Below are 27,339 nucleotides of genomic sequence, written 5' to 3'. Positions count from 1 at the left end.
GTACAGTGATCACCATGTTGATTTTTAAGGATTAAGTTACTAAATGTACCTTAAGACAAAATAAATCAAGTTAATCTTAGGATAATCTTAAGGGGAGACTGGTACAGTGAACTAAATACAGTAGTAAATTTTCAGTTCCATGAAGATTTCCCTCACTTTCCCATCAGCTGAGATAACATATCCTTTGTTGCTTGTTGTTGTTTAGTCACTCAGTCATGTCCCACTCTTAACCCCATGGACTAGCCTGCCAGGCTCCTCTGTCCACAGGATTTCCCAGGCAAGAATACTGGAGTGGGTTGCCATTTCCTTCTCCATATGCTTCATTGGGATGGCATAAATTTCCATTCCAAGCAGCTCCTGGTTTATTTCACAAGGAAATACTTTTAAGGCTATTATTTCCTACTCATGCAATTCTCCCCACCTACCATTCATACCCCACAAATCCTTTTATATACACAAACTCAGACTTGAAGATTTTATTAATTAGCTTGAGCAGTATGGAGACCTAAGCTTATTGGTTGGCTCAGGTTGGCATAACAAAGTACCACAGACTGGGGGGCTTCAACAACAGAAAGACACTTTTCCCACTGTTCCGAAGTTAGAAATCCAAGACCAAGGTGCTGACCAGCTGGGTTTCTGGGGAGAGCTGCTTCCTGGCTTGTAGACGGTGCCTTCTCACTGTGTACGTACCTGGCAGAGAGCTCTCTGGTACCAACTGCAAGGACACTAAGCTTATTGGATCAGGTTATTGCTGTGTTTTTGTTGTTCAGTCGCTAAGTTATGTCTGACTCTTTGCGACCCCGTGAACTGCAGCATGCCAGGCTTCCCTAGCCTTCACTATCTCCTGGAATTTGCTCAAACTCACATCCATTGAGTGGATGATGCCATCCAACCATCTCATCCTCTGTCACCCTCTTCTCCTTTGTGACTTCATTTTACCTCAGTTACCTCCTAAGGCTCTGTTTCTGAACATGGTCAAATTAGGGGCTAGGGTTTCAACATACAAATTTTGTTGTTGTTCAGTCACCAAGTCATGTCTAACTCTTTGGGACCCCATGGACTGAAGGCTTCCCTGTCCTTCACCATCTCCCAGAGTTTGCTCAGACTCATGTCCATTGAGTTGGTGATGCCATCCAACCGTCTCATCCTCTGTCACCTACTTCTCCTCTTGCTATCAATCTTTTCCAGCAAAAGGGTATTTTCCAGTGAGCTGATTCTTTGTATCAGGTGGCCAGAGTATTGGAGCATCAACTTCAGCATCCGTCCTTTTGGTGAATATTCAGGGTTGATTTCCTTTAGGACTGACTAGTTAAATTTTGGGAGGATGTAATTATGTCCATAGCACTTAGATTCCCTTTCACTGTATCTGTGGTCTCGGGAAGAGCATGAGGGGAGCCACTTAGATCTTTGTCATCTAGTCGCCCAGAGTCTGTAGACTTCCAGCAAACCCATGGGATTGGTCTGGATACAGGCAGCATATTCCATTACCCTGAATAGGTTCATTACTCAGCAAGCAAGCCTGACCTTACCCAAAGCCCTGCCTCTCTGTGACCTTGACAGAGGGACTGAGTTATGGAGGATGTTTCACCTTCCTTGGCACTTTCTCCTCTTCTGAGCCTGCACGGAGAAAGAGGGACTTCCTACAAGGCTTGTCCTCTCAGCTCCGGAGACCTAGAGGTAGCAGCATTGACCGATGAAGATGGTCTCCATGCCTTGAGGTGAAAACTCCCATGTTCCGTGCAAACCAAGCAGAGCTCAGAGTCCTTTTCTCATGGGAACAGCTTCAGCAGCCTGGCTCACAAACCCAAAGGAAAAGAGCAGCCCTGCAACTTGCACCTGATGGAAGCTCAGCAAGTCGATAGAGGAGAGCATAGACTTTCAGTGGCTGCTTGTCAGTGCAACTTCACACATCAAGGAAATTAATACAGAAAAGCAAGGGCCCCCCAAAATCAACTGCTAAACATTCCAGTTTCCTCCTGCAATCAAAAAGGAACGTTCATAGAACATTTGTTGTATGAAAGATGCCGACCATGTCACCTGGTGTCCCAGCCTGCGTCAGCTGTGATGCACCTTCGTCCTGAAGTCCTGTCCACCTCAGATCCAGCCTGACCCCCTAGGAGGATAGTACTAGCCTCTCCCCGTGTTACAAATTTCCACCACTTCTGCAAGCTGCAAAGAGAATTCTCCTCCTCCAGAAAACGTCCCCTGATCAGACAAACCACAACGATAAATACTAGAACTTGCCGCTGTATGATATTTAATTTGCAGTCAGCTCTCATCATTTACATGCGTTGTTTTCTATATTTTCTAAAGACATACTATGTTTATATTTTTTTCACCAGGTTGCATGTAAGCTCAGGGTGACTCTGTGTGCAGCTCAGAGTCTTTCCCTCTTGTTTTCATCCTGTAGCTGCATAAACTATACTGTAGCTGACTAATTGAATGCAGTTTGCAGCCACATGGATGGACCTAGAGATGATCATACTAAGTGACGCAAGTCAAAAGACAAATATTATAACACTTCTATGTGGAATCTAAAAAAATGATGCAAATGAACTTACCAACAAAACACAAACTGACTCACAGACAGAAAACTTATGGTTTGCACAAAGGGAAAAGGGAGGAGAGGGTAAATCAGGAGTTTGGAATTAGCACATTCACACTACTATATATAAAACAGATAAATAACCAGGACCTACTGTATTTCACAAGGAACTATGCTCAATATTTGTTTATAACCTATATGGAAAAAGAATCTGAAAAAGTATATATGTGTGTGTGTAGGGATATGAATATAGGTATGTGTATAAAATTGAATCACTTTGCTATACACCTAAAATGAATACAACGTTGTGGATCAACTATACTTCAGTTAAAAACATATATAAAAATATTAACTCTAACCGTAATTAGACTTTGGCAGGTCTAGAAAATATTTAAAGCCCTCTTTTTCTCTTTTTTTCTAAATAACATGACACTGAATCCAGAGAAATCTTTAGCACAAGACAACCTCATATACAAAAGAAATACGGCCAGGTCCCCAAGGGGGGACTCACGCTAAAGATTCGGCTGCAGTTTTTAAACACAGGAAACACAAACAGGACCACAGCCAACCCCTGCCTTCTCTCTAACTTCTTTGATTATAAATATTTTAAACTTCATGAAATGTTGGTGCCAGCCCTAATGCGGTTGTTATTTATTATTCTTAAGTAGCTGTGTTTACACTCTCATGGGCTAATATACAATACAGCTATATGGGAATAGAAATTCAGATCCCAATTGTCATGAAAGTAAGTGAACATCATGCAACATTTTTCCTCCATTTTTCAAAAAAGGCTTCATTGCCTCCTATATTAATCTTGCATTTGTTCCCAGATTGGATCATTCAAACTTCCTATTGTGATGTGAAGTATTCAGGTTTGAAAAAACACTGAATCTATATGTTCACATGTTCAATCGTCTACAAATAAGCATCTATTCTGTTACTGTTGCTATCTTCTGTTTCAGGGACAATAATTCATGTTCATCGTGGTTTCATAAAGACAAAATAAGAACTTAAGCCTCAATTATCTGTGCATTGGCAAAATACTGTGATAACATAAGACTTCTAATGTTTCAGGCTCTAGTATATTCAAACAACACCTATTCATTAAAACAAATAAAAGGAAAAACACACAATGATTGACAGATGGTTTTAACTTGATGCTTGTATATTTGTGAAAGGATTGTCTTCAAGCTGGTGTATTTACTTTGGTCTTTAATGACTGGTGTGCCCAATTGAAAGGATGCCACAACGAGTACTCACTTAGTAGGAAGAAAGGCTGGCTCTGCTCTTCTCAGATGACCCAGATGTCAAATGATGGTGTGCTTGGGTGAGAGTGGCTGTCTGTCTGTCTACCTTGCTCTCTCATTTGCCAGCCTATTCGGAACTCAGCCATGGGAGACCACTGGCTGGCAGACCTCTGTCAGCTGATCAACAAACAGCAGAAGGGCAAGCCTTTCAGCAGAAGCTCTTAGCCTTCGCTGACCCAACAAAGCTATGCAGAGGACCCTGATAACAAAGCTCTGAAATCACCAATCAGAAAACTCAAACCAAGTTCAGGCTTCCATAATTTGGCAACTTGACTCCACCAATCTGACTTCTCTCCTGTTGACAATTCTGCTTGTAATCCAAAGTGGGACAGAATATAAATATCATATCAAGAACTCTGAGAAACAAAAGACGTCAATGTTCTTCTCTGTCTTGCATTCTCTCCATTGTCCTGCATCCTCTCTCAAGTTCACCATGGAATCTCAGGAGCTCAAAGCAGAGAAGTCACCCTGCCCTCACGGTGGACAGATGGACCCAGAAGATGTTATGCCGGTGAAACAAATTGGTCCCAGAAGGACAACCACTGCATGATTCCTCTTACAAGAGGTGTCTAAAATAGTCACTGGTAGAGCCCCTGGTGGCTCAGAAGGTAAAGAATTTGCCTGCAATGGCAGTTTGATCTCTGGGTCAGGAAGATTCCCTGGAGAAGGGAATGGCTACCTACTCCAGTATTCTTGCTTGGAGGATTTCATGAACAGAGGAGCCTGGCGGGCTACCGTCCACAGGGTCACAATGGAGCGATTGACACTTTCACTTTCTTCTTTCCACAGAAACCAATAACAGAAAGGTGGTGACAGAGGGGTGGGGGGCTGTTGTCCAGTGGGTACAGACTTCCAGTAACACATGAGTAAGCTGCTGAAGTTCACGATGAGGTCCTTTACAATCTGTCCACAGAGCTGATCTCATGCTAAGCATCCTTACTACATCAATCAAAAGAAACAAGCCAAAAAACACCAATGGGGACACAAGGAAACCCTGGGAGGTGGTGGATATGTTAATTGCCCAGATTGTAGTGATGGTGAAAAGAGTAGATACATATGTCTGGACTCTGCAAACTGCGTATGATAATTACGTGCGGTTTCTGTATACCAATTACACCTTAATAGAGCTGGAAAATACAAGCAGAAACATAGATGCCTGCAGTCTGTGGATGCAAACTGTAACCCTGATCCTTCCTATTCAAACTGGGGGACAGTGAAACTTCAGGGTGGAGCAGTCCATATGATGTTCAAAGTCATCGGAGGAATCCTAGCTGTCAGATGAGGACAGGGACGGCATCGATAATTCAAGAGGTGATAAATGAGGGAACGCATCAGATACATAGACAGGGAAAGGGAAAACATAATTTTCTTTGGGACCAATTAAGGTAAGAGCTACTTTGCATATTCTCAATCAGAAAAACATCAGTGCTGTCAGGAGAAGTGCGATTTTTTTCCCGAACGAAAGTTAACATGACACTTTCTTGTATTAATGAAACACGTTCTGGACGACTTCACAGGAAAAGGAAAAAAAAGGCACTTTAAGTACAAATACTATCACAAGGCAAGACCTGGGGACATAAATATTCACGACATATTCCACATGCTTAATTGAGCTCTGCTCTTGACTTTGTCCTCCACTGGTTTGTTTTTCTAGTAGGAAAGATGCCAAATATTATGAGCTTCTATTTCAGAACTTTGGACCGCGGTTTGACCTAACATCACCCTGTTTCGTTTGGCAAGCAGCATTGTCAAAAATGACATGCACTGGCAAATTAATCATTCATGAAAGGGGGGAGAGGAGGAAACACAGGAGAAAACGTGAGACGTGACGTGTCTCTGGGCTCCTCTGGCATATCCTGCAGGGCCGCGTGTTGGAAGCAGCAGAGCAGAGGGATGGAGAGCTGGGGAATCCTGTTACCATAATTCTTAGACTACTGCCGAAAAGGAAAAGGGCCTCCACCCTCCCCCTGCCCACTTTCTACCTGAGGTCCTATGTAGACACACTGATGTGAAGATCACCAATCCAAGGGAACTCTTGTCGTGTAAACTACTTTTCAGAAATGTTCAGAATAATACTTTCCTTACAGATGAAAAGTGATATAACACCAATTTTATAACTAAAAAGAATTTTCTTCTAGGAGATGTTTCCAATAACATAGCATATTATTATAGATCAAACACTATTATCAAGTGTCCCCTAGTAGATATTTCTATCATGTTGTCATGCTGTAAGTACCAACTTTTCATTTGAATTACTTATACTAGATTTTCTTAAAGAGGATTTTCCTGCAGTCTGAATCTATACTAAAATATTTTCCCATGTTTTATCACATGCACTATAAAAAGACATCTTTACCAAATCATTTTGTTAGTTCTGGACACAAGCAACTAAGTTGACAGGTTAATTCACTTTTCTATTTCTCACCGGAAGCAGTTACATGTAAATAATGGTAATAGATAACTTTTAGCTGGAGGGGAATCAAACATATCAGAAATCTATAAAAGTCAAAAGTTGATCTCAGAGTGATTAGCATAAACTATTTCCTGCAATAGTTACTTAAGATGAAAATAGTCCATTTCTAAACATGAGTCATAGCCAAAATTATCTTTGGCTTCCAAAAGTTGAATAAAATTTTTTTTCTAAGATGGAATGTTTAGAAAGGGATTCCTTTCACTATTTCGGGTTAATACTCTGAAGCCTTCAAATATGCCAGTCTCTACAATGGTTAACATAAGGAATTTTTTATACATTACAAAATCTACATCCATCTCATTTTCATTCTGGAGAAACACTAGTAAAACTGCGGGTAGAAAAACATTTCTTAAACTTTGAGCTTCTGGAAATTGTTTTCATTCAATGTGTTGCCAAAGAACCATTACATCCAAGCACTCATCTTTAGCAGAGTAACAATAAGGCCAGTTAGGACCACATAAAATTGCTGTAATCATTCAAATAATAGCATTCATGTTAGAGCTAACCAAAAAAAGAAAAAACCTGTCTAAAAATGAATTCTCCCTTAATTGCATTTAATCAACAAATGGGCTTACATACTCTTAAGCCGTAATACAAACAACCCAAGGATAGACTTACAACTCGACAAGTTAATAATGCTCTCTGGAATAAAAGGTCCAAGGAGGAAGCTGACTTGTAACCAAACACATAGGATGCCGAGAAATCACATCATGAAAGAAACCAAAGAAAAGTTTTATTTTTGCAAGTGTACGATTGGATCCCTACCAACATCAAGGCCAACCCAAACACTATCGGTGGTACAATTCTAATTAGTGTGTCTGAGCTCTGCGTTGATATTATTCTTGTGGATGGCTCACAGGCTGAAAGACACCCCATGCAAAATCACAGCGTACTGAGACGTCTCAAAAGTCCATCATGCCTCATTAGTGGGAGAGCGGAGCTGGAGGGAGACGGAGTGGGAAGAAGCAGTTCCTTTCCCAGGGGGACAGAGGCACAGACATTGGATAAGTGAGTCCGGTGCTTCAGGGAGCTCAGACAATGTAAGACTGAGCCAGCCGTGGGAATGACACTGTCAGCAGGTAAAAATGCAGTGTGGTTTCTCCCTAGATTCTACATATGTGTGTCCCGACACAAAATAGCCTCACAACTGCTCCTCTTTCTAGGTGAGACGAACAAAGCCCAGCTCTGCTGCCCAGAGGACAGCACATTTGTCCTGGCCGGGGGTGACCAGAGAGTGGACCAGTGAACCAGAGAGTGACCACTGACCACACCCAAGTCATCACTTCGCTTTCTGAGGGGAAGGGCACAGGCATTTTTGTAAATTTCTGTATTGCTCCCTCTTGAATCCACTATTATATTAGGGAAATCAAGCATCCTTACAAAGACTGAGCTATAACAACCTTATTCATGTGCTACTTAAACAGTGGGGGGAAAAAAAACCCTCTTCACCTGAATATTCAGCAACGAGGAATAAATTAAACAACACATTTTATGTTACTATTTGCCATAAAAACTGTTTATCATCTTTGCACTCCACGTATTGTGGACAGTCTAACCCTCTTCCAAGAAAAGCCATTTCAACTGAAAAAGATCTACATTTAGACACTGATCGCTAACAAGGCTTATCTCCAGTCTACAGGATTGGGAATGCTGTTTCTTCTTGTTTATCTGCACTTTCTGGCTTTTCTCTACAAGAAATATAAATCACTCTTAGAAAAATAAGCCCCCAAAGCTTTCAGAAACATTGGTCGTATCCACTCTGTGCTCTCCTCTGCACTGTCTTAACTCCCATGGTACGAGGGTAGGTACATACTTGTTTATCTTTGCATCCGTCCTGAAAGACAGAAGTCTAAACACATCGGAGAAAATAAACGATGCCTTCTGAGATGCCTAATTTGCACAACCAGGGGAAATCTCTGCTGTGATGTTTTCCTTCCACTCCATCTCCTGCCCAGAGACACAGAGCCATAAATCACCTCTGCCCGGGTGGCGGCACTGGGGCTGTGAGCACCCCGTGTTTGCAGAGGGCTGTGGTGGGGCCATCCACCAGCTCCCTCACAAAGCAGGCCCTGATGATTCTTTCATGACTCTCTTCCTGTCAAGATAAACTTTCAAATTTGTCAATGTTCAAGAAGTCAAAGTGTCCCCAGACTCTCATTTGTGCCTACAAAATTGATCTCCATTTTGAAGCTTTACAAAATAAAGAGCTTCACAGAAAAAGGAAAAATAAGAAAACAAGATAGATGGTCATTTTAGGTAATGGGAACAGGGAAGAGAGAACAGAGGATTCCTTCTTTCAACCCATTTTCTACATGCCTGCTATCCTTCCATGTGTGCTTGCTGAGTCACTTCAGTCATGTCCCACTCTCTGTGACCCCATGGACTGTAGCCTGCCAGACTCCTCTGTCCATGAGATTCTCCAGACAAGAATACTGGACTGGGTTGCCATGCCTCCTCCAGGGAATCTTCCCGACCCAGGGATCGATCCACATCTCTTAGTCTCCTGCATTGGCAGGTGGGTTCTTTACCACTAGCACTACCTGGGAAGCACTCTGGGCAACGACAAGTCCCACAAAATTTTATGCTGAATAGGTTTAAACAAATTCTATGGGTTGAAAAATGTGTTAAAAATCAAACCTTACATCTGGTCCCAATAATAAACACAAGACCGTGGATTTTCTGGCACAGACAACTTCACAACTCAGAAGCAGAGGTCCTCATCTCACTCAGATTGTGGATAATGCCTCCATCACTTGCTGAACCCATAGGCAAGATGATGTAATTTGTCTGAGGCTTTCATTTCCTCACTTCTAAAAAGTCAAGACAACACTTTTCAAGAATGAGTTATGAGCCTGCAATTTCTGACCTCGATGTCATAATCTGTCATTGTGGTTTAGTCTCTCTAAAAGTTCCTTGGGTATAAAATCATGCCTATTCTGCTACAAAAAGGCCCTGGCAATGGAGAAGAGGAATACCATCCACTGAGACGGTAAACCTGGAAAACCAGTAGGAAGACTGGCAAGGATGAGGAGATGCACAGACCAGAGGACAGTAGCCAACTCAGCCACATTCCAACTCAAGGCACCCAAGAACGTCAGTGTGAGGAAGCCCAGACACAGATGGAGGGGCTCTCAAGCTGGAACTCAAGGGAAAGGTCGCACGGGACAGAAAGACTGGGGAGGTCATCCAGTCTCAACCCTGACTATTCATCAGAACCACCCAGAGGCTCATAAAATTCCTAGAATTCCACATTAATTATCCTGGGATAGGGCCTAGGGCGCAGGCTTTTTTTTGTTTATTTTCTCTCAACAAAGATTTCATTCAAATGAATCAATAAAACTTCCATTCAACATTCCATTTTTTCATTCGACAATCATGTCATTGCAATGGATGAATTCTCTGGTTCATTTGTTTATATTTTTAAGTTAACATTCTCCTTGGAAGAAAAGCTATGACAAACGTAGACAGGTATTAAAAAGCAGAGACATCACTTTGCCAACGAAGATCCATATAGTCAAAGCTATGGTTTTTCCAGTAGTCATGTATGGATGCGAGAGATATAAAGAAGGCCAAAGAAACGATGCTTTCAAAGTGTGGCGCTCCTGGACTGCACGGAGATCAAACCAGTCAATCCTAAAGGAAATCAACCTTGAATATTCAAGAGAAGGACTTATGCTGAAACTGAAGCTCCAATGCTTTGGACACCTGATTGCAAAGAGCTGACTCACTGGAAAAGACCCTGATCCTGGGAAATATTGAGGGCAAGAGGAGAAGGGGATGACAGAAGATGAAATGGTTGGAAGGCATCACCAACTCGACGGACATAAGTTTGAGCAAACTCTGGGAGACAGTGAAGGCCAGGGAAGCCTGGTGTGCTATAGTCCCTGGGGTCACAAAGAGTCAGACACAACTGAATGACTGAACAACAGCAAAGTTAACATAAAATTAATCACGTCAAGTGTAACAGCTCAGCTCATTCACAGTGCTGAGAAGCATCACTGCTGTGGAGTCTCAGAACACGTTCATCATCCCTAAAGGAGACCCGTATCCACCAGAGACTCACTCCTCAGTCCTCCTCCCCAAGCCCTGGACAACCACTAAGCCACTTTCTCTCTGTGTGGATTTGCTAATCCTGAATATATCCCATGAATGGAATCCTATAATACATAGTCTTTTGCGACTGGCTTATTTTTCTGCGTATGTTTTTGAGGTTCATCCACGCTACAGCATGGATCAGCGCTTCATTCCTTCTTATGGCTGAAAAAGCATCCATTGTATGGAAAGACCACATTTTGCTTGTCCATTCATCCATTGAGTGACACTTGGGTTGTGTCCACCTTTTGGCCATTACAACTAGTGCTCCTTTGAACATGCACACGTAAGCATTTGCTTGGTTGCTGCTGCTGCTGCTAAGTCACTTCAGTCGTGTCCGACTCTGTGTGACCCCATAGACGGAAGCCCATCAGGCTCCCCTGTCCCTGGGATTCTCCAGGCAAGAACACTGGAGTGGGTTGCCATTTCCTTTTCCAATGTGTGAAAGTGAAAAGTGAAAGTGAAGTTGCTCAGTCGTGTCTGGCCCTTAGCGACCCCACAGACTGCAGCCTACCAGGCTCCTCCATCCATGGGATTTTCTAGGCAAGAGTACTGGAGTGGCTTGCTTGGTTACCTCTTTTTAATTCTCTTGGGTAGCTACACGAGAGTGGAATGGCTAGGTCATACTGTGGTAATTCTATGCTTAACTATAAAGAAAATGTCTTAGGCTCTCCAGATGATCCAGTGGGAAGTTAGCACTGAGAATCACTAATGGAGAAGACAGATGAGCCGTAGGAGCAGAGGGAACACATGTGTGGAAGAGACGTGGGTTGGAAATACAACAGGGCCAAAGGTGAAAGCTGAAAATATGGAGTCTCAAAGCTGGTGTGAAAGACCCTATGAGGGAAACACAGAACTAGGGAGAAGAGAAAGGTGTCATGGAAATAGAGGAGAATCCAACGGGCGGTGGCTCTCAACATCAGATGCTGAGGACAAATCAAGAAAGGAATTGAGAGGCTGTGGGTATGGCAAGATGGAGGCCTTCCTGGAGGAGGCCTGATTTCAAGGAGGAGAGGAGTACCATAGAAGTAAAGGAAGAGACCAGAAGCAAGGATTATAAACACACATTCATCATTTGCACTGAAGGCAAAGACCAGTCTTTTCTCTGTTCTCCTATGATGCCCAGGAACATACAGTGTGAATATCAAGCCTACAATAAACACCTTAGTGGACTATTCATTTTACTTCTCAACAAATAAAAGGCAACATCCCTGCCAACAACAGTAAGCTGTCGTCCACACTGATCACTAAATGTACTGCTACCCAGATGATGACTTTCCTAGGATTTTAAGCACATGAAAAAATACTCTGGTATCAGTTCAGTTCAGTTCAGTCGCTCAGTCATGGCCAACTCTTTGAGACCCCGTGGACTGCAGCACTCCAGGCTTCCCTGTCCATCACCAACTCCCAGAGCTTGCTCAAAATCATGTCCATGGAGTCGGTGATGCCATCCAACCATCTCATCCTCTGTCGTCCCCTTCTCCTCCCACCTTCAATCTTTCCCAGCATCAGGGTCTTCTCCAGTGAGTCAGTTCTTCAAATCAGATGGCCAAAGTAGTGGAGCTTCAGCTTCAGCATCAGTCCTTCCAATGAACATTCAGGACTGATTTCCTTTACAATTGACTGGTTTGATCTCCTTGCTGTCCAAGGGACTCTCAAGAGTCTTTTGAACACCACAGTTCAAAAGCATCAGCTATTTGGCGCTCAGCTTTCTTTATAGTCCAACTCTCACATCCATACATGACTACTGAAAAAACCATAGCCTTGACTAGATGGACCTTTGTTGGCAAAGTAACGTCTCTGCCTTTTAATATGATATCTAGGTTGGTCATAGTTTTTCTTCCAAGGAGCAAGCGTCTTTTAATTTCATGGCTGCAGTCACCATCTGCAGTGATTTTGGAGCCTAAGAAAATAAAGTCTGTCAGTGTTTCCATTGTTTCCCCATTGATTTGCCATGAAGTGATGGGACCGGATGCCATGATCTTAGTATAACAATGTGTAATTAGTAAAACAGTATGATTCCAATCTCAGCAAAATCTTAAATTCTTCCATTTCCCCTTTTTCTGCTGCCTAAAATATTGCTCTAAAGCATTTATCCATTTTCACACTGCCTTTGCCAGTCTTTGAATCAATACTGCTGGGAGACAACACAAAACAATTTCAGTGAAAAATTATTTTCTGAAAAAAAATTATTTTATTCTATTATTAGAGAAAAGGGTAACTTTGATAACTATTACATTTTAAAGCTGAAAAGGTCAACCTTAAATGGAAGGGTAACCTTATATTTGAAGTCACATATTAAAGTTTAAATTCTCAATGAAGAGAAAGCATCTGAAAGATGTGCTTTAAAAAAAAAAAATGTATGTGGTTTTTTTCTCCTTAATCTTAAATGTGAGACCAGCCAAGAAACGTCTCCTGGAGGCAAAACTGCACCATCCCAGGTTCTTTTTTTTTTTTTCCAATTAATGCTTCTATTTTGTAGACAGTAACGGTATTTAATTTGAAATTTCCTCTTTCCGTGCCAGTTCCAGGGTGAACGCCTTCCTGTGAAGCAGTGAGGGACTCAGTGAGGTGAGACACACAGAGGCCTCAGAGAGCAGCCATGGTCAGAAGGGCAAAGAGATGTTTTCCTTTGGTGTCCAGCACCTGGCAAGCAGAGCGTGAGTTCCCGGAGAGCCTGGAAGGCATTTCTGCTCTCCCCTGAGAAACCCAAACGGGCTCGTTTCACTTCCTCCTTGAAAAACCATGAAGTTAGAGCACATGTGCTGGGACTTACAGTCTACCAGATTTTCCGTGTTGATTCTGGTGGTTTCTGGTGTGTCTCTGCTCACCGCGGCGGCGGGGTGATGGCTCCCTGGTCATCGTGGCAGTTGCCAGGGATGGTGACATTCTCACCATGACCTCCGGCTCCGCGTGAGACAGTGAGTGATGCCCTTGGGTGGTGACACCTCACAGACCCCACAGTGTGCCTGCCTCCCTGGCTCTGATCACTTTTACCTTCTCAGAAGACAGTAAAGAAAACAAAAATGCGAAAACCACTGACTGCCTTTCACAAAATCTGTGAACGGACAGTTGAATCTGTACTGTTGTTTTGCTTTTCTTTCCCCCCGAAAGTTCACCCTTAGAACTCCCACGTGTGGTTCTTTTACATAAACGAAGGACACGGCCGAGTCAGAGCATGAGCCTGGGGCAGCCTGGCACCTACCTGCAACAGATGACCGCCTTGCACGAGAGGGCCAGGTCCAGGAAGCTCCTCCGGACCTCGAAGGACAGGGCGTACTTGAGGGTGTGGCCGTCGATGATGAGGGCCGCATCATTCTCCTTGCCCAGCAGGCTCCCGAGGTCGGTGCAGTGCTGGGTGATGGCTGCCCGGGTGGCCTGAAACAAGGTAGTGGCGGGGAGAGGGAGGCGCGGTGTTACATCTCAGTATAGCAGAAACAGAAGCTTTTAAACAGCAGAAAAAAGACCCAGAAATCCAAACTAAGTTCCTTAAAATGAAAACATGCCCCCTATAACGTAAAACATACAAACAGAGCTCAACTTGGCCTATTGATGCATTGATATTACAACAGACCACAGCCTAGGTCTGTGCTATGGCTGAAAACATCCCCACAGTGACATTTACAATAACCTACTGTGGTTGCCATCTTCAGCTGACCTAGAGCATCTGAATTCTTTTCCATTGGAACTTTAATTGCTAAGATTCTTGTGACTATCTTTCTCTCCCCTCCTTTACCTACATACACATTATTCTTGGTGTTCCTAGAACAGGAAATTCCATAAATACAAAATTTGGGGGGGGCCAGTGAGGGTGATAACGTTGCTGGAACTTAAATGTCAAGAATTTCTCAGTTTACACAAGGTCATCTTCAAAGCATGAAAAAGAAATTAGAGGATATAAAAATAACGCAAAAGGTCCCTTTCTTTTCTTTGCTGAGGTCTGCATATTAAACCATTTTTCTTCATGAATCATTGGAGTAAGAAACGAATTGATAATTTTTTTCATGTTACAAAATATATTCAACCAAATTAAATCACCAGTACCTTTTAAAACGTTACTACCAGCCTGAGTGTTTTAGTGTGATATCTATTATCAGATGGAATTAAAGCATAGAACCATTTTTTAAAACTTTTTATTTAGTACTGGAGTATAGCCAATTAACAATGTTGTGAATTTCAGATGGACAGCAAAGGGACTCAGCCCAGCATGTACATGTATCCATTCTCCCCCAAACTCCTCTCTCATCCAGGCTGCCGCATAACTATTAAACAGAATTCTCTGTGCTATACACCAGCTCCTTGCTGATAGCCCATTTTAAATAGAAAAAGTATGTACATGTCCAACCCAAGCTCCCTAACTATCCCTTCCCCTCATCCTTTCCCTCCAGCAACCATAAGTTCATTATAGAACCATTTTTAAGATTAAAAAAAAAGGATGTTCTGATCTCCCTAGGGAATTCATGATTATGAATAGGATATCCAGTTCAAATATAAGAAGATATTTTGGGCTCATAATAAAAACCTGCTTTAAATTAATCAGGGAAGTATACCAGTCGGCTGAAATTACTCTGTTTGGACAACTGTCTTTCAGCTATTAAGTGATATATATATATATATATAAATTTGTCATCTGATAACATAACATGTAGAAACATGTAGAATGAACTGGAATTCTTCTACCCCTCGTTAAACTGAGGATCAGCTACCATCTCAAGGTAAGAAGCAGGTTCTACTGTCTGACTACTCAGTTTTCCTTCTCAACAGGAGGCTGTCAATATCAAAAAGACTTTGCTGTGCAGCAGAAACTAACCACACTGTAAAGCAACTATCAGTTCAGTTCAGTTCAGTCACTCAGTCATGTCCGACTCTTTGCGACCCCATGAATCACAGCACGCCAGGCCTCCCTGTCCATCACCAACTCCCGGAGTTCAAACTCATACTCCAGGAGAAATTAATTTCAAAAAAGATGCATCTAAGGCACAATTGTCCTTCTATGGTCAAGTGACCTGTGGTCTGGTCCCAACTCTCCCCTTATTGCCTCTGTGACCTTGGGCAAGATGCAAAACCTCTTTAAATAGCAGTTTCCTCGAGTGTAAAGTGGAGCTAAGAATACTCACTTCATAGTGCCTTTCTTATGAAAAATGAGTTACTCAGCGTAACCTACTTGGCACATAATAGGCATCCAGTCAAACCCATTCCTCTTCCTGTTACTATTTATTCAATAAGGACTTCCCACATCAAGGAAAACACACATCTCTGCCACTTCAGGCAGTGAATGAATGCCATCCGTGACAAGACCTGCTTTGTCAACGTGGTAATAGAGGAAGTCATAAAATAATGCTCTAAGAAAAAAAAAATTAAATGGGCTCCTACTAAAAATAAAAATAAAGGACACTTTATGCTTCTTACTGTTGGTGAGTTGGGTAATTCTGAATCTCAAACAAAACATCTATGTTTACTTTATCTGTGCCAACAGCCTGTCCCTCAGAATTTGGGTAGAGAAGACAATTCCAACCACTTAGGGAAACTCCAGCCTGGCAGTCTGGGGATGTCTCCAGGGGAACTCAGACAGGTCCAGGCAATTCTGGAGGGCGTGCCTGCCTGGGTCAGTGCACAGTGGCCAGAGCATCCTCCTGGGAATCTTCTCACCACAGCAATGAGAATGGGTTTGCAGATGTGGTCCGTGGAGGTTCAGGCATTAAATGCGGAGTGGGCCCAGAAGAAGTCTGAGCAAAGGGCACATGATGGCAGAAATGTGCTGATAAAATATGCTCCAGGGTTACCAAGGCTGCTCCCCTGGAATCACACCCTGAAGTGAAAGTTAGTCATGCAGTTGTGTCTAACTCTGTGTGAACCCATGGACTACAGACTGCCAGACTCCTCTGTCCATGGGATTCTCCAGGTAATGTTTACTGGAGTGGGTTGCCATAGCCTTCTCTGGGGGATCTTCCTGACCCAGAGATTGAACGCAAGTGTCCTGCATTGCCGGCAGATTCTTTAATGACTGAGCCACCAGGGAAGCCCTTCATACCCCAGCCCCTCCCTCAAATGTCAATCAGTTGCTCTTATCTAAGTTTTAGGAAGAAGCTGCAGAGAATAAAACTGGTTAAAACCAACTAGGCCCAAGATGGTATGGACCAAAAATGTCACCTGCCATGTCAGTAAATAAAGGGTGTTGCAGTCATCAAATCATCAGCCACCACAGCTGCCCCTGACTGTATACCCTTGGGGGTTCAAGATGGAGAAAAGCAGGACAGTGGCCCGAGATAAGATGCACAAAGGACAGAATTCAATGAGCCCATAATAACCCCATTGTGCCTTTAGGAGAAGAGATAGGAGAACTTCTTTTCTTTCCCTTCCCCTCTCAACCCTCATGAAGACAAACCAGGAAGAAGGCCCACATCAGACACTGGGTCTCCTCCTGGGTCCTGGTCTTCCAGCTTTCACAACCATGAGGAGAGAGTTCCTGTTGTCTAGGCCATCAGACTATGTACTTTTGTGACAGCAGCCTGAGCTAAGACAGAAGGCCACTCGGTGAATTCACAGATGATGCAGCACTCTTCTTGGAGTAGTGGACACAGAGATGAAAGGACCGGGAGGACACGGTCACTGAACAAGCAATAACCCATCACATTTACTGTCTGGAATGAGCCTTCTACTCCAGTGTGGCAAGGGCGGTGTCAGATATATGCAACATGGGAGACAAGGCCATGAATACACGGAATTAGGGTGAGCAGGGCATGGCCACTGGGGCGGGTGGTGCCCATTGGCTATGCTGAACTACACCCTATAAAAACAGGGTGAGCAAGCTCTCCACTTGCAGTAAGAACACTAAATGTTACCAAAAAGCATGTTTTAAAAAAGAGATTTCATGTTCATATTCCATTGTTTGGGCAATTTCTCATACACTGGTAGAGCGTAGTACATTAACAAATACAAGTTTCCCCATGAATAAAAAGGGTTCAACTAAGCAATTACATGAGTCAGACCTATTACCATCAACCAACCAAGATGTGGTTACTCGAGTACTTACTATGCTTTGGGGGTGTATATACCCCCAGAAGTCCTACTATACCATCAGGGTAGCAAATACACACACAGAAGAGTGAATAAAAACCTAATATTCTTACGGGCAGAGTATAGGTCTCACCAACATCCTGCCCCAGCCAGCTCTGGCTCATCTTTGAGTCTGGCTGGAACTGTACTCAATTGTAAATTCGATGAAGGCAGAAACTTCCTTTGCCAAACTGGGATCATGCAAGCCCAGAGCAGGTGCTCAGTAAATGTGCTGACTCTGTAAATGAATGAGTCTCAGCTAATCCTTCAGTGTGGTATCTTTAAGAGATTATTTATAGGTCTTGGAGGCATTTGTTTGTCTGGAAGACGTGAGCTATCCAGCCTTACTGGCACATTTAACACTACATTTCCTTAAAAATGTCTGGTTCTTCATGAGTTTGATTTCCATGAATATGGGTCTATTTCTGTTTTACAAATTGGTTCATTTTTAATTTGTATCATTTTTTTGGATTCCACGTATTTATTGTTGTTCAGCAGCTCAGTGGTGTCCGACTCTTTGCGACCCCATGGACATATATAAGTGATATCAATGGAGTTTGTCTTTGACTTACTTCACTTAGTATAATAATTTCCAGATCCAACCATATTGCTACAAATGAAATTCTTTCATTTTTTTAAAGAATGCCACTAAATTTAACACTTCTCAGTAAAATCCATAATATGTATGGGAAATAATATCAACTATAAAAGAGATAAGGGTATAACTCACCTTCTCTAATTTAATAAGAATATTTGCAAACCAATTAAAACGTAATTTATATTTCCAGGTTTAAAAAAAATGACTGGTTCTTGATTCACCTTCCCCCTCCTATTCTAGCCTTTTTGTCTTCAACGTTTTCTACACTTAACCACCCTTGTCACCTGTTCTCCCCTCATTTCATTGGCTCAGAATCACATCTGCACCTTTGAGATTAAAAACCTTTCCTACCACTAAAGCCCCTCCAGGCCCATCCTTCCAACTCCACCCTTGACTTGTCTCCAGTCTCTACTTTGGTTTTAATTCCTACGCTTTCAATGCCCACTCAGCAATAATCTTTGATCAAACCCAGACTAGCTCGGCTCACCACACATGTGTGGCAGAATATAGGTCCCTTCTGTGTAATTCTGGAGCCAGCCAATCGGAGGTATTACTATCACAAACAGTTCCTTATTCTCAAATGGACTATGATTCAAAAGTCTATTTGTAAGTTAGTTATGGGGCACTTAGAATCCATTCTCCCAAAGGAACGATGTTACAAATTGTGGTTGGATCCCAGGGCCTGTTAATACCTATTTAGCCTAGTTGCTAAAATTTATACTACACTCTCTTATTTTAATAAAAAACCAATTACAGAAAGTTACAATAGACATGGCTGTTACGAAGGGCAGAGGGAATTGGGGCTGGGGTTTCATTGCCTGAAAGATGCAAAACATTCCGAAATTCTTTGTTAGAATTTGCCTTTTAGGCATTGCTATGAAAAATTACATTTCCAGCTTTGCATACACATTCTCCATTTTCCTTCACAATTAAAAGCACACAAGACTTAAAGCCAAAAGTGGGCAACTCTGAGTATAGATTGATCCCTGAATCATACCAGACACTTTTACCCAGACATGCTGTACAATGAACCCTGCACTTCTTATCAATAAAGTCAGTCTTTGCCTCTGCCTTTCCGGGTTTTTAAATATGATTAGATAAACAACGTAGACCGTGCTACCCTGTGATCTCAGGAAATGGTTCTCCTGTGCAGATTCACAGATCAGATGTTCATCAGATGGCCCCTGAGCACAGCTGAAGTGCACCCCGCTCAGCCTACAGGCAGATGGGATTTGGAAGGTGGCGCTACTGTTCTGACTTTAGATTTAATAAACAAACCAGGAGAGACAACCATTTCTAGACCCTGGATGCATGACTACCAGTCTGCAGATAGCAGGAATCTTTCCTCAAAACTAAACAGTGCACGAGCACTGGACTCTGTCCAGGAGGGTCACTCTCCCCTTCCCTGACCTTGGCAGTGTCCTAAGGAATGTCTGAGATTGCCCTGCTAGCAGCAGCTGCCTCAGCTCTCACTTTGATGTTCTATAAATTCCAACTTGCTCAGAGCTGACGATGCTGAAAAGCCGGGAGGGCTTGAGTTTCAGGGGCGGCAACTCAATCAAATCACACTCAAGAACTTGCACAGCCTTCACATTCGAGGGCAAACCACCTTCTCCTGAGGGAACTTTGAGCTCGCGAGCCTCTTAGGCTCGTGGTCATCCTATGGTCCAAAGGTTCAAGAGAAGAGGAATCTGTTAGATGTGTAACATTTCAAAGACTTCCTATAACACAAACAATTCCAGGAAAAATGGCATGATATATCACAGGCATGAAGCAAACATCCTCAAGAAATCACTTGGTCTCTTGCTATTAATACAAACACAAGGTGCCTGTCAGGTATCCTCACATCACCTTTTACCCCATCCCCCACTCCCATCAGGCCTGTCCCTGCACCGGCCATCTCCACCCTCTATAGAAAGGTTGCATTTCTGATTTAAAAAAATTAATCTCAGAGTCAACCAACCCAATTTACCAAATTTGCACAAGCACAAAAGCCTATCCAGAGGTTTGTTTGGTTTGGCTTTGTTAATCAGCTTCGTTGGGTTATAATTAACACAAAATTGAGCCACTTTAAGTGTACAATTCAATGAGTTTTGCCAAAAGAATACAAAAGGATTTCAAGACATAAAACTAAATGAAGTAGAATAATTCAAGTAGTGCACAGAGATATTTTTGTGTAGGGTAATAACAGCAGAGCTTCCCTGCTGGCTCAGCAGTAAAGAATTCACCTGCCAATGCAGGAGACGTGGGTTCAATCCCTGGGTTGGGAAGACTCCCTGGAGATGGAAATGGCAACCCACTCCAGTATTCTTGCCTGGGAAATCCCATGGACAGAGGAGCCTGGTGGGCTACAGTCCATGGGGTCGAAAACAGCTGGACATGACTGAGTGACTAAACAACGCTAACAGTGGAGGACAAAGGCCAGCCCCAAGAATCTCTCTACAACTTGGTCACGCAACCTCTTCTACCATTAAAATACCGATCTCCATCACTCCAAAATGTCCCCACCCAACACTCCACAGGCAATTTCACCCCTTCCTCTGCCACCCTTTGGCCACTTCCGTTACTACAGTTTTTCCTTTTCTGGAAAGCCATATAAATAGAATCAGTTTCGTCATTTATGTCTCACCTATCCATTCAGCCCAATCTTTTGAAATCTGTCCAATATTTACGCACTTACCAATAGCGTATTCCTTTTTGTTTCCAAGTGGTATTCCAATGTATGACTACACCACAATCGTTCACTCACCTGTTATTACACATGGGGACTGTTTCTAGTTTTAGGATATTCTGAATTAATTTTACTAAATACTAGTCTTTGTGCCGACATACGTTTTTATTTTTCTTTGGTAGATTCCCAAACTGGAATTACTCTGTCTTACCATCTATACAGATACATACAGAACACACACATGTTTACTTTACGGAAACAGAATCTTTTCCAAAGTGGTTGTTATCATTTTGCCTTCTCACCAGTCCCAGCTGAGCTTTCCAACTATGCCTCACCCTTGTCCACACTGACTGACACCATCCGTCTTGCTAATGTCAGCCATTCTAATAGATAGGTAGTGTTAGATTTAGTAGTTTTCATTTGCATTTCTCAAATGACTGACAGTTTGAAATATCTTTGGATGCTTAAAGAATTAAACAGACTTCTATTTGCTGGAATTCATGACATGCAACAAGTGCAGTGGAATAATTCACATAATACATGGGAGACACTACGTAGGGTAATGTGCTCAGATGGTAAAGAATCCACCTGCAACGCAGGAGACCCGGGTTTGATCCCTGGGTCAAGAAGATCCCCTTGAGAAACAAATAGCAACCCACTCAAGTATTCTTGGCTGGAGAGTTGGACAGAGAAGCCTGGCAGGTTACAGTCCATGGGGTCACAAAGAGTGGGACACGATCGAGCAATTAACACTGACTGACTAATAACAGCCATGTACATAGGCTAGCACCAAGAATCTCTCTTCAGGGCCAGAACACTCTATTTTTTCAGGTTCTTCTTTTCTTTCTACATTTCACATCCACAAAGATCCATGATTTCCTGAAAAGGCAGCCGCAGCAGTGTTAGAAAAGAGGTTCAGCAAGTGGGGCGTGTGAAAGAAACCGGCAGCAGCCACTCACCCACAAGTACCATTTATAAGAAAGAGACCATTTATTCACTGAGGCTTAAGAGCCTAGAAAGTTTGAAAACTATCGGTCTCCACTATTTATTGAAAGAAAATTCAACTAAATTGTGACACAGTTCACATCACCAAGGTTAAAAAACTCCCTGAAAATATGTACTTCCTTTTACTTCTCAAAGGATATTAAGTAGCAACCCAAATATGCTTATTTTCTTCCAAAAAAGCATATTTTGGTTTTAGCACCAGGAATCCTTTTATAGACTGAACAGATATGCTTCTTGCATAACTGTGTGTAGTGAAGTGAAAGTCACTCACTCTTTGCAACCCCATGTACTACACAGTTCATGGAATTCTCCAGGCCAGAATACTGGAGTGGGTAACCATTCTCTCCAGGAGATAGTCCCAACCCAGGGATGGAACCTAGGTCTCCCACATTGCAGGCAGATTCTTTACCAGCTGAGCCACAAGGGAAGCCCAACTGTGTATAATAACATCTCAGAAATAATGTAGATGCATGAAAAAGCATTTGGTATTTGAACTTCAACTATGGATCCTTTTGGCAATTTTGGAGAAAAGAGATAACCTTTTTCTTTAAGAAACGACTTCAAAGCATGACCCTCTTGCAAGAAGAATGTGACATCTGCATTTGTGAGTGATCACTCAGCTGTGTAGAAAACGACCCTCTATAATTCCATGCAACAGTCGCTTCTCACACATCTGTCCAGGCTGGGTCTCAGGAAGTAGCTGTCTATTTTGGGGACATGGTGAATCATATTTACAATCATCACAATAGATAAACAACAAGGTCCTACTGTGGAGCACAGGGAACTACATCCAATATCCTGTGATCAATCATACTGGAAAAGAATATGAAAAGAACATATGTATATGTCACTGAGTCACTTGGCTGCACAGCAAAAAGTAACAACACTGTAAATCAATTAGACTTTAATAAAAATAAAAAGATAAAGAACTCACAGATAAATACAACAGGAAAAAAAGATGTAAGCATCATCAGTGATTCTGAAAGAGTCACAAATAACACATTTATCACTAAAGTACCTCCTGGACTCCAAAATTCCTGGGCCTTATCCCCCACCCCAACCACAAAAAAAAAAAAAAAACACTCACCAGGAATAATTTTACACTCCACATAACAACCTCAGCTTAATTGCTTAATTTCCTTACCTTTGCAGATTTACATTTTTAACTTATAACCTATCTATGACACAGTCATCACACTTCACTATTTCTAAAGTTGCCTTGGTTCTTGGAGGAATTACAAAGTGCCCAAAGCAAATACAATGGTGACTGAGCTGAGAAATGCAAAAAGAAAAGTATTACAGAAAAAGTTGGTAGAGTATTTCTAATGAACTGTGTGATTAACTACATCAGGTAAAGTTTGGCAAAGGAAAACAGTGCTATCAATCTCACATGGGAAAGATGACATATCTCAACGGACCTACTGTACAACACAGGGAATTATAGTCAATATTTTATAATAATCTATAAGGGGAAAGTATCTGAAAAAGAATCTAGTAAATATTCTTCTCTCTATATATACATATATATATATATATATATTCTAGATTTTTTTCAGAGTCTTTTCCCTTATAGATTATTATAAAATATTGATTATAGTATAGATATTAAATTCATAAGTCCAGGTATTTCTGGGCATGTGTATATGCTTGGTGTGTGCTCAGTTGTGTCCAACTCTGCAACCCCATGGACTGTAGCCCACCAGGTCCCTCTGTCTATGGGATTTCCCAGGCAAGAATATTGGAGTGGGTTACCATTTCCTCCAGGGGATCTTCCTGACCCAGGGATCAAACCTGAGTCTCCTGTGTCTCCTGCATTGACAAGCAGATTCTGTACCACTGAGCCATCTGGGAAGCCCAACATATATACATAGGTACATGTATATGTTTAACTGACACTTTGCTGTACAGCTGAAACTAATGCAACACTGCAAATCAACTATACTTCAATTAAAAAACAGATAAAATACCAATTACAAACTAAAGGCCTAACTTGCTCCTCAGTGACAAATGCTAACATCTGTCATGTCCTCATGCGGAGCACATTGCAACTGCTACAAAATCATCTCCGTTCTTGAACTACTGATTTGTAGTATGATCAGACCAGATTCTTTAAAAACACAGGCTAACTTTTAAAATAAACCTTATGATGCCATGTAAAAAGTGATCATAACATTAGTTAATTTCCTGACATTGGAGGTTTAAGCTTTTAACATTAATATTTCGATGATACGGCCTTTGCCCTTCCTACTTCTAAAGGCTTCTGGACTCCGAGAGGAATTATAACGTGTGCAGACTGTGTTTAGACTTGTGTGAGCCACAGAGAGGGTAAAAAAAATTTCTGAAAGAGAAACAGTGAAGGCAGATCATAAAAATGACCTGTGTGTGGCATGTGTGGCAGCTGTGGGCTGTGCAAGCAGGCAGTGAAGAGTGTCACCCGCAGGAAGAAGGGACCACGGGCTCTCCTTTGGGGGCACTGAGGCAGGAGCACTGGAGGAGGACTGGGCCTGGCTGCCCCCAGAGCCGACTCACCCCGGCCCGGTTCTACAAAGAGTCTGCCCACAGGTCCTCTGCACTTCTCGAATCAGCAGTCGTTGGGAGAAGAATCTGTCACGTGAGAGGAGAGGCCAGCTGTTCACACACCCTCAGCTCTGTTAGGAAAACATCTGATGTCTTCGTGGACACTGCTGCACACTTAAACACTTTCTAAGCGATAGTCTCCGGTCAGAAAAGCCAGGGGTGTACTCCACGGCATACGCATTTGAAAAATGAAAAAATAAAACCAAATAAATCAGTAAAGAGCGTAGGAAAGGTCACGTTTCCACAGGTGACCTCTTCCCTTGACTGATGCCTTCCCCACGGCCTTTCTCTGAGCCTGACCTGCAGAGTATGCGGCAATCTTTCCTGAGCGACGAGAGCTTAGGGAAGGGAGCCATGGGTGGGGAGCGGAAGACCAGTCCAGGGTCTGTGCCAACAGCCGCAGAGGGCACGAGGCTGGGCTGGGAAGTGTGGGATTGGAGACTTCTCTGCAGCAGAAGTACCAGGGGGGTTGGTAACAGAGTAAGGCTGTGGGAGGGGCCATCACCTCCAACAATAGCTAGACCACCTTCATGGAGCTGGGGGCAGCTGGAGGGATCAGGGGAGGGCAGGACGGGTGGACACAGAGTTTGACTTCTGAGCCTCTAAATTAAACAAGGGGCACTGATCCATTCTTCTCAGATGCAGTTCAAAGCCTAATAAACTCCTCCAAGATGATTTTTAAAGGCTTAATTTATTCCTTGAACAATTTATTCTTTGAACAAGCCCAAGACCCACATGGGCTCAAATTCACTAGGTATCTGTGCTACACCCCAGAAGAAAAGAAAAATACCAACACCAGAAATAAGCATGAAATGATGATATGCAGAAGACCAGAGTGTCCCTAGTGCTTGAAAACTATGTAGAAAAAAATTTAAAAGAGTAGCAGCTCTTTCCTCCAGACCCACATTTAATAGGTTCTAAATCCAGGCTAGATTTGACCTTTCCTTTAAATACATTTTCTTACAGAGAAGGGAAGAAAACATTGATTCATCCAAGACTCCTGAACGACCTACTGTTCACATGACTTGAAATAATGTCTGCTTTAAATCAGAATTCTTGAGACACAGAAATAAATATACCAAGAGGGTTCTAATTCTGGGCTTTCACCAACTGATTATTTTCATTCACAACAGAGGACGAACTTGATACGGCCTTTCCAGAAGACAGCCCTTGACCACAGACAGGAACGTGGGGAGGAACTGATCACACCACTGCCAGCCAGGCTCAGGCTGTAGCCAGTCGCGAGATCAACACTTTCAAGAGAACAAATAAGAGAAGTATGTGAAATGGAGACGATTTTGCTTGTGTTAATTCAGCAGCATTTGGGGAAGAAGGGAAACCTAGCAGCAAAAGATCTTTCCAGTAAGATCAAAAGCAGTGAAACCAAGGTCATTCAATACCAGGACTGTTCACTCAGTCAGCTTCCCACCCTAAACGCAGTCATTAAGATCAACGTCACCAACCAACAGACTAATAAAGCAGTTAATCTGTAATCCTGGCCCTAAGCCTTCCTAGTCGATCCTTCAGCAGTTTTATTTCCTTTCGTGAATGTTGTTTCAACTCTTCATTTTCAACTTTCTTTTTTTTGGCCACACTGCTTGGCATGTGGGATCTTAGTTCCCTGACCTAGGATCGAACCCATGCCCCCTGCAGTGGAACCTTAACCACTGGACCGCGAGGGAAATCCCCTCAACTGTTCATTTTAAACCACTATCAGAAGATAGTGGAGAGATAAATACAAATACAATTGATCCTTGAACAACATGGGTTTTGCACTGTGCGGGTCCACTTATATGGAGTTTTAAACATTTATAGGGTTTCCAATAAATGTAGTGCTTATATTCTCATTTTATAGATCTTTAAATTAACTAAATGGGGAAACATTTTGATATTGTTAGAGATCACAAAATGTAAAATCAGAAAAAGGAGGGTTTGAGTCTACCCCAAACGTTTCAACTTTGTGCATTTGAATGAGTTGAGTTGAAAAACATTCCTTTGTTTTTGAGGCAGAGATAGTAGAATATAGATCTTCAACTACTCAGGGGTAGGTGTCCCTAACCCCTGCTCTAATGACAGGTCAAGGGTCAACTGAATAAACTGAATAGAAATCTGTCTATTGACTTTTGGTTGGGAAGAACTTGAAAATGTGCTTTGGGAGGTCATTTATCTGCACACAAATGTATCTATGTGCAGATAAATGACCTCAGGGCACCAGACAGGTTATAAAAGTACAGCTGACACTGAGGGGCGGTGGGATCTGTGGCCAATTACAAAGTGCCACCCACCAGCATGGACAAGATGGCTGGAGGGCATCACCAACTCAATGGACACGGGTTTGGGCAAACTCTGGGAAACAGTGAAGGACAGGGAAGCCTCAAGTGCTGCAGTCCATGGGGTCACAACTGAGCAACTAAACAAGAGCAGCAGCAAACCAATCCGCACATGTGAAGCCTCAGAGCAGGCCCCATGGCCTGAGGACTTCAGGGAAAGACATCGTGCAGCTGAGAACTAACCAGGTCCAGCATTCCTCAGGGGTAACGCAATTGGTTGCCCTGCAGAAACCCACCAGTTGATGGCTTTGCCAAGAAACTGAGCAGAGGGCAGAGGTTTCCTCACCAGCCATGGCACCTCATGCAGAGAAAATAATCCCAATAAAGAAGGGGGGAAATGACTCTCGTATGATTTTCAAGAGTTTTCACAACAGATGAAGAGAACTGGGGCCAATTAAAGCAGCAGCACGAGTAAGAAAACCAGTGGTTGGGGAGCACTCCAGGCAGCTTGGCCACTCCAGCTGGAGGGCGCACGGGGTGCCAGGGCCGGGCTGCGGCCTAGTCACCCCTCTCAGAACTGCAAGGTGTCTGGGGAGGAGCGGGGATGGAGGGTCCAGTTAACCACAGACCCACGGGGAAGGGGCAAGGCCGACGGGGAACTCCAGAAGCCCCTGCCCCCAGGGTGCCACATCTTCATGAAAATCGCCGTGGCACTTCTTACTGCCATTGTCTGGGTCACAGAGAA

General features: G+C 42.8%; 1 protein-coding gene across 1 annotated transcript in view; it reads right to left on the bottom strand.

Moving 5' to 3' along the window:
- Nucleotides 1-27,339, bottom strand: part of LOC129556377 (phospholipid-transporting ATPase IB) — a 485,203-nt gene that overhangs the window by 261,853 nt on the left and 196,011 nt on the right. The window contains exon 25 of the mRNA XM_055426358.2: nt 13,623-13,795. Coding sequence (XP_055282333.2) covers nt 13,623-13,795 — 173 coding nt within the window. The remainder of the gene's footprint in view (nt 1-13,622; nt 13,796-27,339) is intronic.

This window comes from Moschus berezovskii, chromosome 13, assembly GCF_049115385.1.
Source record: "Moschus berezovskii isolate FMDL1 chromosome 13, NW_MosBer_1.0, whole genome shotgun sequence".
NCBI lineage: Eukaryota > Metazoa > Chordata > Mammalia > Artiodactyla > Moschidae > Moschus > Moschus berezovskii.
Note: the sequence above shows the minus strand (reverse complement) of the source record. Positions and strands in the feature narration are given on the sequence as shown.